The sequence below is a fragment of the Haliotis cracherodii genome, unplaced genomic scaffold, assembly GCF_022045235.1.
Source record: "Haliotis cracherodii isolate W230 unplaced genomic scaffold, xgHalCrac1.p SCAF_2, whole genome shotgun sequence".
NCBI lineage: Eukaryota > Metazoa > Mollusca > Gastropoda > Lepetellida > Haliotidae > Haliotis > Haliotis cracherodii.
This window is the reverse complement of record NW_027266275.1, coordinates 17,865,093-17,880,336: the sequence shown is the minus strand read 5'-3', so window position 1 is coordinate 17,880,336 and position 15,244 is coordinate 17,865,093. Positions and strand designations below refer to the sequence as shown.

General features: G+C 37.7%; 1 protein-coding gene across 1 annotated transcript; it reads left to right on the top strand.

The window, feature by feature from the left end:
- Positions 1 to 624: 624 nt before the first annotated feature.
- Positions 625 to 15,244, top strand: LOC139469915 (methylated-DNA--protein-cysteine methyltransferase-like). Its single transcript, XM_071252269.1, has 4 exons — positions 625 to 710; positions 10,244 to 10,450; positions 12,235 to 12,392; positions 13,044 to 15,244. Coding segments are annotated over exons 1-4 (609 nt in total). The 5' UTR covers positions 625 to 708; the 3' UTR covers positions 13,286 to 15,244.

Here is a 15,244-nt window from a genome sequence, read left to right as displayed (position 1 = left end):
AAAGGTGACTATGCTTATCGTAAAAGGCGACCAACGGGATCGGGTGGTCAGGCTCGCTGACTTGGTTGATGCATGTCATCGATCCAAATTGCGTGGATCGATGCTCATGATATCAATCACTGAATTGTCTGGTCCAGACTCGATTATTTACAGACCGCCGTCATATAGCTGGAATATTGCTGAGTGTGGCGTTAAAAAACCAACCAACCAACATATTTATGTAGAAACAATAAAAATAAGTGTAATAAGGTATTTTGAATTTTATATAACTATACTGAGTGGCTGATGATGGTTGTTTTATTCTGACACCATCAAAAGTCTCATGCGAGTCTCATGCGCTTAGAAGAAGCAAATTATGCTACCAGAAGTTGCCAGTATACATATCTCCAAGAAGGTTGTTCCCGTGTATACAATGGTTTATTATAATGCTATTATTCGTGTTATCACGGGGATACATGTAGATGCTACATATATAAGTCCATATTGATTGTCTTATGGACGCGTTCTATTTTGTATGACCAAATCGACCTTGTCACAACGAAACAGCAGGCGCTTTATTGGAAAACTAATCTTGTAATAGCTCGTTAGGAAAATAGGTTTCTGTTCCAGCTTGTAATATGGCGGGAAGCCGGTGAATGTTCTGGGCACTCGCACCTGTTGACGAGAAGTTTCAGGTGTTATTTCCAATGACATGCTTGTAATTTGTCAATGTAGGTTGTTTGATGTGTCTTAAATGCAATGAGGTCAAATATTTTTGTTTCAACTGAACGGGTTGGAATATTGAAAGCAATACCTTTATCAGTGACCCGTATTGTCACCAGGGGTCCAGGGTCAAGGCCATCAGTTTCCTGACCATGTACGAGTTAAAAACATTCGGATTTCAAACATAATCAGTCCTGCAGATGAATATACTGAATAACATTAGGCAGCCAAGCAGTTTGTCATGTTACATTTTTCACATTATATTTGTAATTAAGTGACGCTTATAAGCCCAGGTTTTTTTTGTTTTTTTTTAAAAATTATTATTATTATTGTTATTATTATCATCATTATTCACGAATGCTACATGACTACCTGCTCTTTAATTAAGTTGCATAGTTTGCTCTTTAATTAAGTTGCATAGATTTGTAATAACATCTATTTTCATAATTGAAAAGTAGATCTGTAAATACATGAAATCAGAAAATGTCTATCAGTTTTAATGTTGAGGTTAGGTCTCAAGTCCACAAAACACAACTTGTCGTAAGAGGCGTCTAACAAGGTCGGGTGGTCATGCTTGCTGACTTGTTTGATGCATGTCATCATTTCCCAATTGCATGGATCGATGCTCATGATGTCAATCACTGGATTGTCTGGTCCAGACTTGATTATTTACAGACTACCGTCTTATAGATGGAATATTGCTGAGTCCGGCATTAAACAACAAACTAACAAGAATCACAAAAAATCATCAGTACAATTTCTGAGTTATGAGCACGTTTACAATACAGCACCACAACTTGTGGTGAGGACAATCTCTGCCGTAATTCACATGTTACTAAGACAAGCAACCAGTTTTTGTGAGAATGCATCGAACGTGAACTCACGACCATGGGATTGTTAGCTTAACAGCTAACCGACTGAGCTACGTCCTTACTGTTAAACTAAGTATAAATTTATCTAGTCATGCCTAAGATGTTAAAGAAATGAATTGAAAGGGTCGAATAGGTCATGGACACTTACGAGGGTTACGGGTAGAAATGACATCTTGTGACTTTAGTCTACGGACACTTAAGAGTTATCCCAATGCCATTTCGCACACTCGTCCCATTCCATAATCTACAAGACCCATGAAGATCCGGTGTCGAATAGGTCTTCAGCAAAACATGCTTGCCGTAAAAGCATGCCATATTTTCAGACTGCCGTCATATAGCTGGAATATGAATGCTGAGTGGGGCGTTAGAAAAACCAACCAACCATAATCTACAAGATACCCAGTGGTGAGGAATAAGCCGATATTGTGTGAGCTGACAACGGCTCTAGGTGTCAGCCATTAGACATCGAATTCACGGGTACACATGAATGACAAGGTATTCAATAATTTGTCAGGTGAATTTGTGAAAAAGTGGGAGGAAACACTGCGAGGATAATGTGTGTAGCTGAAGCTTTTATGAGTGTTACGCTAACCCTATAGTTAACTCCCCTTTGTAACTCTTCTGGGTGAAAAAAGCTTGCTTGAGTGTTATGAATGAACGAACGCCACATGGACCGAACAAAACTTGGCAAGAGAACCAAGGGTAATTAACGAAATGTCTTGTGTGGCAATGAAGCCATATGATGTTTTTACGAAGCTATGGGTCTATGAATCTATGAAGAGAATTTTAATTCAGGCAATGAAACTTAGAAGTTGCGATATTCTCATTTGCTTCTGTATTGCACAAACACCTCAAAATAAAGGTTTGAAATTTGACCACGTTTTCTATGGAAGGAACGCCGGAGTGCCATGGAAGAAAAAAAAGAAAAACAACGAACAAAACAATGTGAATAATAACAAGGGACAATGAATGCATGAGCACAGCTAGTGAGCCAGCTTTTGAATCATTACTGAACAAATGTAACAGGTGAAAGTGGCTTGGAAGTTTGAGGACAGTTTCCAGTAGCCAAAATATTTTTACACGAAGCCATTTCATGGTGCTCTCTCACCATTTTTGTGAGTGCCCGGCTAGTCCATTTATTTGCTCCTGTTGACGCTTGTTCTCCCGTCCTTTAAAATGCAACCCCCTTAGACAACATCAACATATCATTTTCATTATGAAACCGGAGCCTAACCTATTTCTTGTAAAAGATGTCCCACTGTAGATAGTGCTCAGGCCGGTGCCGTTTGGATGTGTGCAGCGTCAATACAATCAGGCTACCTTTTAAACTACATTCCTATGCAAAATAATGAAAATAACTGAATCATAAGAATTTCCCATTTATAACCCTTTTATCCCAATGATTTTAGTTCAAAACATAATAAAAAATATATTGAAAAAAAAGGTTTCACAATCTAGCGCTTGCTATAAAATGCCCCGTCACGGTATATATTACAGTAAACAAATAATGAAAACTCCAAACATCACTGACTGGTGCCTTTTGCTATTTAGACTGACTTTGTGTATAGAGATGATTGATCACTGAGAATATCGACACTGGATAACCAGAGCATAACTCATAAACCGTTCAATATTTTTTCATGAAACTTTGCAGGTCTGTCAGGTACATGCTCAACTGGTGCCTTTTACTATTTGGAAATTTTAGACATTTATATTTTTTTAATCTTCCATGTCAACAAGTTGAACTTTTAGAAATTAATGAATTCTTCTTTTAAATGCCAAACACTGTCATATAGCTGGAATATTGCTGAGTGTGGTGTTAAACAACAAACCAACCAACCAATTTAAATGCCAAAAAATTCAACTTGATACCCATTTAACCTGTTTAAGGAATCTTATAAGTCATATTAAAGTTTTTCTGTGTGCCTACAGTTTGTGTTTGAGGTATCTGCCATAGTAGGGGAAACTCTGCATGCCTTCAAGTTGTCAGTATGTGCCTCCATAATGGTTGAGGGTAACTTTCGTTTAATGACTTCATTATCAAATCCATCATCCCTACTACTTCATTGATTATGACAGAGATGGGTGTGTGATAAGATGGCATACTTCTCTATGAAACATTTTATCCCCCCCAGCATATAATGCGGGGGGATATAGCGATCAGCCAGTCTGTCTGTCCGTCCCTCCGTAATCATTTCCTTTTCCGGGGCAGAACTCAAAAACAATTCAGTGTATTTGATCGAAACTTGGCACATCTATCAGTCACATACTGAAGTTGTGCCTTTTGCTCCAACAAGTTGGACTTAGTTTCGATAAGGGTGGTGTTCATTTCCGGAGTGTAACTCAAAAAACGTTAAATACTTTCTTACAAAACTTTGCATGTTTACCAGGCGGCACATACTGAACTGGTGCCTTTTGTTATTTAGGAATTTTAGAAATTTTTATGTTTTACGTTTCCATGGCAACAAGTTGGATTTCAGTTTTAATATAGGGTGGGTTCACTTATGGAGTATAACAAATAAACTGTTTAATATTTCCTTGCCAAACATTGCATGTCTATATATAAAGCACATGCTGAACTGGTGACATTTGATATTAAGGAGTTTTAAAATGTTTATTTTAGAATTTCCATTGCAGCTATTTTGACATGGGCTAAGAGAAATGTTGGGTCATTTACCTGGTTTGGGACAATAACGTGTTAAAATGGGCGGGGGATATAGATGACTTCATTGACTATACGCTTGTTTAGTTATTGTTTCTTGTAATTTGTCATTTGTTTGCATAAAAAACACCACAGAAACACACTTGTTTCACTTTCCATTTCATATGGATGTGACCATGGTGGATCTTTTGTTGGTAAACAATGTATGCTCCTTCAAGAACATTCAACTCATGACTCATTACATACAGAATTGCACATTTACTTGTGGTCACTTTACAGACAGCTGCCGGGGGGATATGTCATCTTTCTGATGACTCTTGTTACAGTTTTCAGCACATGTTGATATGAAGACTTTTGTGCTGTAGAGTTTTAACATTCACATTTATTGTCTTATGTTGTATATACTTTATCATATCACATGGTATGACCATATTGTTAAACATGGTATGACCATATTGTTAAAAAGCCACACCATAAAATGTGTGTGGCACTCATGGCAGCCTACTTCCTCGCAGGGAGTGCCTGTAACATGACTTGTAATGTTTTTTCTTTCTCCCACCCTAATGAATTCAGTAATAAATGTAGTAACTGGTTTTGTCAGTTTGTCTTCCATCATGTTTTTTGTGGAGAAGGTTTCATTTTTTTTCTTGAACTTCATAGAAATTGTGTTTTGGCAGCATTTTATTTTGTTTCTTCAGGATATTTTGTATTTACATCAAGTTGATGCCCCCCTGCTACCTTTTACACCTTACAAAATTTTGAATATTTTCAAATGCGTGTGTTTGTGTGTTCAAATTTCAAATGACAAGTTCCACCTCGGTTAAAAAAGGTTAGGGTTTCTTTAGATTTAATTATGTCATAAATTCTGCAACAGGGGCAGGGGATATATCCACGTTAGTGGCAAACTCGTTATTTTTGTCATGTATGTTTACAGAGAAAAACTTCTTTTTTTCTGGTGCATTGCCTGATCATCATTGTTTGTCAATGTTTGTCATACAGTCTGTTGTCATTTGAAATTGGTGTTATTTCATATGGTTACCATTTGCCATTGGATGCTTATTTAATCTACTACCAGTTCCTTACTAAATGTCATTTGTACATTAAACCTACATAATGTGTGATACTCGTTATTCAGTTCGGATGACGAATCAGAACACAAAATTAACTTCTGATGTTACAGACTACAGTTTTCATTTCATTACCCCAGATAATTGGTCATTTTTATTTTATTTTTCTTACAAATTAAATTCCTATTTGTGTACACCCTTTTTCTCCAGTAACATTTATTGAAACACACATTGACGTCAAAATGTTTCATTAAATGATTAAGAGCACATTTGTCAAAGCCATTAAATTCATTCTGAAACTATTAAATGAATATTTTCACATTTACTGCACAACGAACAATCTTATATTTGAATTCAAATTGAAACTCAAAAATTGACATGCTGATATAGGATTTTATCATATAATGGTTACGTTTCTCTGTAGGAGATAAAATTGATAAAAACAATATCTGTTGGGGTCATATGCAGATAGAGATGCAAATATCAAAGGTCAAGTAGGAACTACTTTCACTGTTTACAAACATGGCGTCGCCCTTGTCATTCGGCGATTGAGTCAGAATTAACCATCTGGAGAAACTACTGGGATAATTGATATTATCAAAAGAACAGTCTAATATACTGAAAACCAGTGTCTGTGTCGTAGCTAAGGCATTCTGGGCAACTTTGGAGACATAAATTGCTAAAAAAATTGCGAGGTCACTACTAGCCAAGCCGGATCAGTAGCCATATCTGTGCTTGTAGACGTCTGCGGCTTGGGACCTTTTCCACAATTTGAAATAGTTGTATTTGGCCAGTATTGTTACCTTGTTTCATTTTGCCGCTGTCTGTACACCTGACTGTGTCAACAACCTCTGAACATGGCTGTGACGTCTCATAGACTAGTAGGGGTAGAAACTAACATTTTTGGTCCACTAGTCCTTATGATGATTACATATAGCAAAACCCTTAAAAATGGCAAATTTCTGCTAGTCCTTATGATACCTTAACTATTGGCCAGTTTGGCAAGGACTACGGCACTAGTGCCAATTTCTAACGCTGACTAGGGTTACTCTAGCGGACAGACCGATGGATTGCCACAAGAGGCAAGTAAAAACAATTGTTGTTTTGCGTATATGTTGCTTCGACACTGTATAAGAAACAGATTTCAGTTGGAACTATATTGGCTACTGTCACTGTCCGACTGACACATCACTTACCTTGTGATGATATAGATATTAATGTGCGCATTCCAGGAAAACTCGCAATGTTTCGGTTATGTTTGTGAGAGAGGGAAAGTGATTTTCGAGCACAAAATTAAATAATGACATACTCGCGTGATAACCTCAATGTATGTAAAAGTTATATGCAGAGCTCCAGATAACTTTTTGAGCAATTGAGTTTTTACTCTATGGTTTCTATTTTAATTGGATTATTACATTTTTCATTGGGTAACCAATATTGTTTCACTCTACTGGGTTATTCCAAAAATTAGTGAACATGTTAAGATTTTGAAAAAATGAAATAATGTTTTAGATATAATTGTTCTAAATATATAGGCTTGACTCAGAAAGTGAATTAGCTTGTAAATGTGTTTTGGAAATTAGCTCCTTTGTACGCATGCTGAAAAAGCTTCATTGGGTATTTACGCGAGCTGTTTTTATAATTTGAGTTTTTCATTTAATGCATGCGTTTCTGTACGCAAGTTCATTGAAAGTAATTGGATTTTAATATATTTTGGGGTATTTTACACAAATACGTTGCTTATCTGTAGCTCTGGATATGAGGCTTTATGTGCTAAAACAGAAACATACTTGAATCTTTGCTTACCTTTGTGTGAGATATACGTTCATATAATTCCAGCATTCAGCTTCAATTTCACCAGCTGGACCATGTAACAGGTTTATGTGTATGTGTTGTTACAAAATAAGAAGTATAATAACAATAGTAATAGATAACTTACAGGGACTATGTCAAAAGTGTAAATGCTATTTCCACCATATTTGTTTTAGTTTGGACACTGACCACCCCATTAAAGGGACACTAGGCTCTGGCCCCTACCTGACTGTCTAACGCTGCCCGCTAAGGCTCAGTAACTGCCATGAGTTGATTTGCAGGCTAACGCAACTGAGCGATACAAGAGAATGGGCTACCGTCTGTAAGGACAGTGGAAATAAACTTTGCGTCACTATCTCTATGCATTTCTGAACACTGATTGTTTACAGTGATCTGTTATCATTATATTATGTATTTATACACCGCACTTATCCAGACACTGGTATCTGCTCAAATGAGGTTTATTTGTTCGCCAACCAATGGATCCGTATGCATTCCAGTTTTCATTCTCAACTCCCTGGAGTTTTTACAACCCCATGCTGCCTTCGAGCGCTAGAAGGTTTCTAATCGGGCACCCATTCCCTGCTGGGTGAACAGAGGCACATTTGAATTAAGTCACTTGCCCAGGGGACCCCCCATTTTGACACTTGATTTTCGAGTGTATGAATGCAGGGATTGATTTAAGGATTTAACTTGCACCTGGTGCATGTTGACATGAAAACCAAGTTGCACCAAACCAAACCAGGTTGCATCCTGGTCCCATAAGTCTATGAAGGTTGAAACAGGCTTGTCTGCTGCCAGTGTCGCATATGCAAACGACACATTGGTGTGAACCGTAACAGGAACAAGTGCACATGTTCTTGAACTACTCACAGTTTGATGATGACAAGCCCAGGAAAGGATGACAAACTACACGGAACACAGTGATTAGTGATGTAGTATGATAAGTGTGTGTGTGTGTGTGTGTGTGTGTGTGTGTGTGTGTGTGTGTGTGTGTGTGTGTGTGTGTGTGTGTGTGTGTGTGTGTGTGTGTGTGTGTGTGTGTGTGTGTGTGTGTGTGTGTGTGTGTGTGTGTGTGTTTGTGTGTGTGTTTGTTTGTTTGTTTGTTTGTTTGTTTGTTTGTTTACTTTGTGAGTGGACAAAGTGAGGGTTAGTCAGATTTCTTTTTACATGTACTTGGTGCATGTAGACATACATATTAGGTTGCGTTTTTCAATAACAGGGTTGTACTGGTGCATGTTTTATACAGCTAAATCCAGCCTTGAAATGTATTCATGAGTCCACCATCTTATCATCTACTATTGGATAGGTGGGTTCTTTTGAGTGCAATAAAGTCTCCAAATCAGTAATAGAGAATCGCCTTTCTTATGGACATGGACGGTATGTTTTGAAAATTTACTTAAGTATTTTCAAACAATGTCAAAACAGCTGCTGTTTGAAACTACAATGTATAGGAATCAGCTAACAGATCTGGGATTCATCTAAGTAAGTATTTAAGGTTGTGGACGCCAGCCTTATGTACAGGTGCACATGAATCTTTGTACACATCATGTGCTAAGCCAGCAAGCACATTATCAGCCAACATCAGTGTCGAGAAATGACATGCATACTTTTGACACATCCCCTGCCCACCGACTAAACATCCGATCTACTGATCAAGCTCGCGATGTTATATCAACACTGCTTTAATCATTTTCACGATTTTGTATTATTCATGATGTAACATAGATTGTGATCTGTAGGCATGAAATAGATAAGGAGGGCAGAATAAACAAAGTGGACTTCAGTGGTTTTATGTTGTTATGTTTCCATGGAAAGGTAGGACAGTGTAAGCGTATCTACAACAAGAACAAGCATATGACAATTATTGCTACTGATATGTTGTAGTTGAAAGCAAAACAGAAAGAAAAGTTCATGTTTTAGTTGTGAGGAGCTTTGTTTTCCAACAGACTTTGTGCACAGTTTATACATCTCGTCATGAGAACGCCATGGCATCTCCACCCAAAAGGTTTGCTATCGAGGGATATATGCTTTCAGTGGCATTTTCCTCTTACAGAGATTGAAATTTCTGAATCAAGGCGGAAAATAAATGAAGCCGAATTATTTTAGAAAAACGACAGTGAGAATGTCATCAGAAAGGCCCATAATTGCACTGAATGTATGCCTGTATACATACTAAGAACAAACAAGAACTTTGTCTAATACTAATCAGGCTGTATCTGATAAAGAAATAGGCGAAGTTTAAGATAAATAGATAAAAGCCATATGTTTTGGTTCTAACTTTAGGGTGCATGTACAACTACAAATTTACAATATTAGTTGCTGGTTAAAATTGGGTCTTTCAACCTATCAATCATTGATTATTATCACTTATAACTTTGTTTTGTAAATCCACATGCAGATCAATATTGTGAATATATCAGACTTTGAGGCATTTGATCAGTTATCTCAAGGCCTGAAAAATCGTTTTACAACATTTAGTGTTGATCATTTACTGTTGCTCATAACATCAATCACTGGAATATTTACAGGATGTCAGCAAGCAAACATAACTGAGAGTGAGGCTGAATCCTGAGTTTAATGCGACCTTGTTGCTATGTGGCCCAAATAATGCTGTTGCGACATTAAATAATGACTTGCTTATTTAAAGGGACCTATGCATTCGGGTCAAGGTCACTATTAATGAGATTTGTAAGGTCTCGAGTCTGCTATTTCTTCAACAAGCTTGGCACATAGATAGGTCTAGTGGTGAAGTGGTGCCTTTTGATAGTTTTGGACTTTTTTTAAATTTCAAGTTTCCATGGCAACAACTTTGACTGACACTGAAAATGGGGGTAGTGCTATTTTCCAAAGCAGATCTTGAAAACTGTACAAGATTTCTTCACCAAAGTTGGCACATAGATGTATCTAGTGGTGAACAGGTGTCTGATGGATGGGACTTTTTTAAATGATAGTTTTTTAGTTTCCGTGGCAACAAAGTATGTATATCTAATTAGTTGGTGACAGGTACCAGACTGAAAAGGCCTGGTGGTATGACATTGTTTCTGGCTCCTTTGGAATTGGCTGATAAAGCTTTGTTTGCAAATATTCTTCTAGATTTCATTGGGTGGCAATTGGGTTTTTTTCAGGAATAAAGTACGGTTTTGTGGGTCTGTGTGTCAACATTTCTCCACAATGCCTGGCAAAGCGAAGCTGGCGTGTCACCATGGTCCAACCAACACGTTTACTGTGACAACACCTATCGGCAACATGGAACTGATCAGCTGCCCAAAGGGTCTGCATTTTCTCAATCAAGGGGACAGCATCAACGATGACAACTTTAAGCCAGACTTAAGGTAGTTCCTGTGTAGTAGCCTGCTTGCTGTATTTTAGAGAGATGGAAGGACAGTGAATTGATTTGTAAATGACAACACATCAGATGTTTTCGGTTAGAACAGTTCTTATAGTGGCACATTTCGGCATTAAGCTCATACCTTGGCTGGTCCAATGATAGCGGGTTACCATATTTGCCATGTTATGGAACCTGCTTCAGTAGTGCCAACTTCTAGAGCCATATGCAAAGTATCTTTATAAGCACCCCCATAAACATTTACATGACTGTCCATATTTTCTTCCTAAATTGCACATTTTTTAGAAAACAGCAGAGGTATTTAATTACCTGGAAACAACTATCAAAAATGGTTTAGTTTTGTCCATTATTTAAAATAATTTGATACTAACGTTGGACCTGTGCAAACTAATTTACCTTGTCATGTATGGTTTTAATAAGTGCCAATTTCCTAAGTGCCCAAAGTACCTATTGTGACAAATACCCAGTTGTATTGGGTTTGTGGAATGTAGGAGGCCCCTAGCCCTGCAGTACTAGTTTAGTTTCTATTATGGCAGACAGTTAATAGACATTCACTCTGTGTTAAAGGCCAGATATTTGTTAAACTTTGTTTACAAATTTCTGACTCGTAAAAGATTGAAATGGGAACAAAGGAAAAACAGTGGGTTTTTCATTCTACCAACCAGAAAAAAGTGAAATGGGAAAAAGACCTCACTACTGTCACCATCAAAATAAGTGATTCATTTAAATATTATAGATAAACCAATTCAAAATTTGTCTTAAAAATTCTCTCCTCTACTTTTCGTTTGTTTTTCTGTTTTCCTACCAACTTCACATTTAAAAAAAATAAAAACAAAAATATTTGAAATTGGAAAGTCTTTTTATTGATTTCTTTTAACCGACCGACCTGAATTTCTTATAAAAAAATCTTTTTAAAAAAAATACTACTAATGATAATTTTAAAAAATTAAAATCTGGCCTATTTGTAGATCTAGCTGTACCAAGTTGTAATATGAACATACCTCTAAATTTAATAATTGTATTCCAAATTTTGTTCAAAAGACATTTTGTTCCAATTCGCCTCCCATCCCATAAATTCTTGCATAAATCCCACCTCACTCACTTGTCACAGTATGGCAGTCAGATGATTTGAACATTTGGCAAGGGAGCCAGATTGGGAATGATTCTGTTTTGGTCATGAGTTTAACTTGTGAAGCATGACCAAGTTGAGTTGATGGCTCCAGAGAGACCTGCACTAACGCTGAAGGAGTCGTCGTTGGCGTGACTAAGATATGTACCCCACATAATTCTTGGTATGCAGAAATGTACTCTAACCAACATAAGATTACAGAACAGTATCCTGGGACGAGTCCATTCTGCAGGGCGCAGAACTGGTTCAGTCAAATACCGGAGTCTAATACTGGAGTACCTGGCGTACATATCTGTAGTACCTGTCAGACAATGACCCCTTCAGCAGCAACAACCCCTCTCTTCTTTTCTGTGGGATCCATGAAGATACGAAGTAGAATAGGTCTTCAGCATCCCATTCTTGCCGTAAAAGGTGACTATGCTTGTCGTAAAAGGCAACTAACAGGATCAGGTGGTCAGGCTCGCTGACTTGGTTGAAGCATGTCATCGATCCCAAATGCGTGGAATGATGCTCATGACATCACTCACTGGATTGTCTGGTCCAGACTCGATTATTTACAGACCGCCGCCATATAGCTGGAATATTGCTGAGTGCGGCGTTAAACAACAAACCAAACCAAAATAATCTTTTGTGTGGTGTAGTGTGAAAGTGGAAGTGCAGGCCCAGCTGTACCAGGACAACGGGTACACCTACAAGCCAGCCCTGGTGTGTGTCGACTGGTTGACAGCCTACTTCCATCAGGGAAACATGGAGAAAGACCCAGTCATGCCACCGATATGTCCATCGGTTGTCAAAGAAGGTAGGGATTTAAAATATATGTTTTTTGACAGTTTTGGAGGCTTGGTTTGTCTAAGGTGCCGTAATTTGCTGTGCAGAGTTATGTTCCTTGGTAACGCCAGGATCCTATGAATTTGTTGTTTAATGCCGCACTCCGCAGTATTTCAGCTATATGACGGTGGTCTGTAAATAGTCAAGTAATTGACATCATGAGCATCGATCCTCGCAATATGAATACGATGACATGCATTAACTAAGTTAGCAAGCCTGACCACCCGTACCCATTAGTCGCCTCTTATATACTTGTTTACACAATGTTCCTCCATCACCATGAATACATGTGTCCACTGTGCAGAGTAATAGTAATGCAGGTCTATTTTTCGACAGGTAATGAAAATAGGGTGTGTTATGGTATATTTAAAGAAGTCAGGGGGCGGTCGGGTAGCCTAGTGGTTAAAGCGTTCGCTCGTCATGCCGAAGACCCGACATGGGAACAATGTGTGAAACCCATTTCTGGTGTCCCTCTGCCGTGATATTGCTGGAATATTGCTAAAAGCGGCATAAAACCATACTCACTCTCAAAGAAGCCATATGAACACAACCCAAAGATAATGGAGGGACATAATGTGCATTATGTGATAGAATACAGAACGTGTTATGAAACCTGTTGCAGGGTCATTTACAGCCAGAGTTTGGAAAACACTTCCAGAGCAAGTTGGATTTGGACAGACAATATCATATGGAGAACTAGCCAAGCTTTGTGAAAGCCCTAAAGCCAGCCGAGCAGTGGGTATGGCAATGGCCACAAATGTCATTCAGCTGATTATGCCATGTCACCGTGTCATTAACAGCAATGGATGTCTGGGCAATTATGCATGGGGCAAGAAAAACTCAGTCAAAGACTGGCTCCTGTGATACGAAGGGGCTATACATTGAAAGTACAAGTGACATGCTTCTATTTCGTCCTGTGCATCTTCATCAAAGATCAATGCAGTGCCTGGATGTCATATCACAGTAACTATTTAGAAGATTTATGCACTTTGGATACATATATTGTGTTTTGGCTCCTGCTCCTCAAAGACCTTCAATCCAAATAATGATTAAACACCAATTGTAAGGTGTAGTGAGTCTATGACTTTGTGTTCAGCGTTCCTGTTTACCATAATTACCAGTTTTTTACCGGTAAAATTAGGCTTGGACCGGTAATTCATGTGACAGCCAGTCCCTGTGGACCAGCAAATAAAGAACCTTATAAATCTTTGTTGTTGAACAAAACATAGGTGGTATTCATATAAGTACACTTTTCTAACAAAGTTGAAGCTTGTCTGTTACCATCAGGGTTTCCCCTTGTTTATTTCTAGGTTAAATATCCATTTGTAGCTACTTTGTCTCGAAATATTTAAAAAAGAGAGAGAGAGAGAAAATTGTGACTGAAGTTTGTGTAAAAGACGTAAATATCTAACTACTTTACTTCAGAGATAACATCTTTGCACTGAACTTGATGTTGAAAGAATTAAAACTGAATAATTTTCATACATTTTTTTATTTGTTGAAAGTAGGGACTGGCAAAAATTAGGGGGGACTGGTAAAAAATTTCAAAACCAACGGGAATACTGGTGGTATTACTGTATTGATTTAAAAGCGTATAAATAGTAGCGATGAGACAGGTAATTGCACTACACTTAGTACAGGATGGTACAGTGTGATACTATTTTGCTGTGTTCTTCTTCTTTTTTAAATTATATAAATGTACATCTTTTAAAGCAACATTTTAAATTGATCCATACAAAGGGGTTATCTTCATGTATGCTTAGTCTAGAAGGAAACAGTGAACATACTTTTGAATTGATGGCTTGTCAGGAACAAGAGCTTGTGCAAGCCTTATCAGGGGGATATTCTTACTAGCCTGTACAGATTTTCCAAGACATGCTGACAGTCATACTCAATTACAGTATATTATTACATCTCCCCTCTATTGAGATATATACCCCAGATCCATTGACAACCATAGCTTCATTTGGGAAGTGACATCACCATCTCCAATCTCTTATTGGCAATTTGGCGAAAAAATCCCTTGCTCGCTCATGGATGGGACACCTTTTTTTTTAGCGTTGTGTTGTTCTATCAGACTCTAGATGAAGCTGTGGCGGCAATTGTGTGCAGGGTATATATCATAATAGAATGGGGTATAATTCACTGAATAATCGAGGGTTGCTGAAATTTCAGAAATGCCTGCATTTATACAAGATAAATGAATTTGTTTAACTTTTTTTGTCTCGAGAGGAAAGTCCCAAATGGAGGTTTTGTTTCTTTAACTAAAGGAGATGTGCTTGTGATGTAGTCAGGATTTATGACTATTCTCATCTTATCTTGTATTTTATGTTAAATTAGTATCTGTTTATGGGTTTGTAAGTCAGTCATATTGTCGTCAAAGATTGGGTTAATATTACCGGTACTGTCTTTGTTTTCTATTTGGTAAAGTGTTTTGAATTAAGATACACATTGTTTGCCAGAATGTGGGGATTCTGCATCATAACAGGTCCCGTTGTTTCATGCTTGTAAGGTCTAACCAATGGGACTAGTTTTACTGTAATCGACAGTGTGGATATGTTATAAAGCCACAATCACTCAGACAAAATATGTAACAAGTACAGAGTATAATGATTAAGGGGAAACAAGTCAGTACATACCATGATCAAAACCACAAGAAAATAATTATTCCAGATTGGTGACTGTAAGATGAATATCTGTGATATAAGAGAAGTTGGATTGGATCTTTGTTCATATTACAAAAATTGTTCTGTTGGAAGTTGGACGGCAACCTGAGCATGACAGGTACATTTGTTTACTTAGTTCTAGACATGTCTGTGAAAT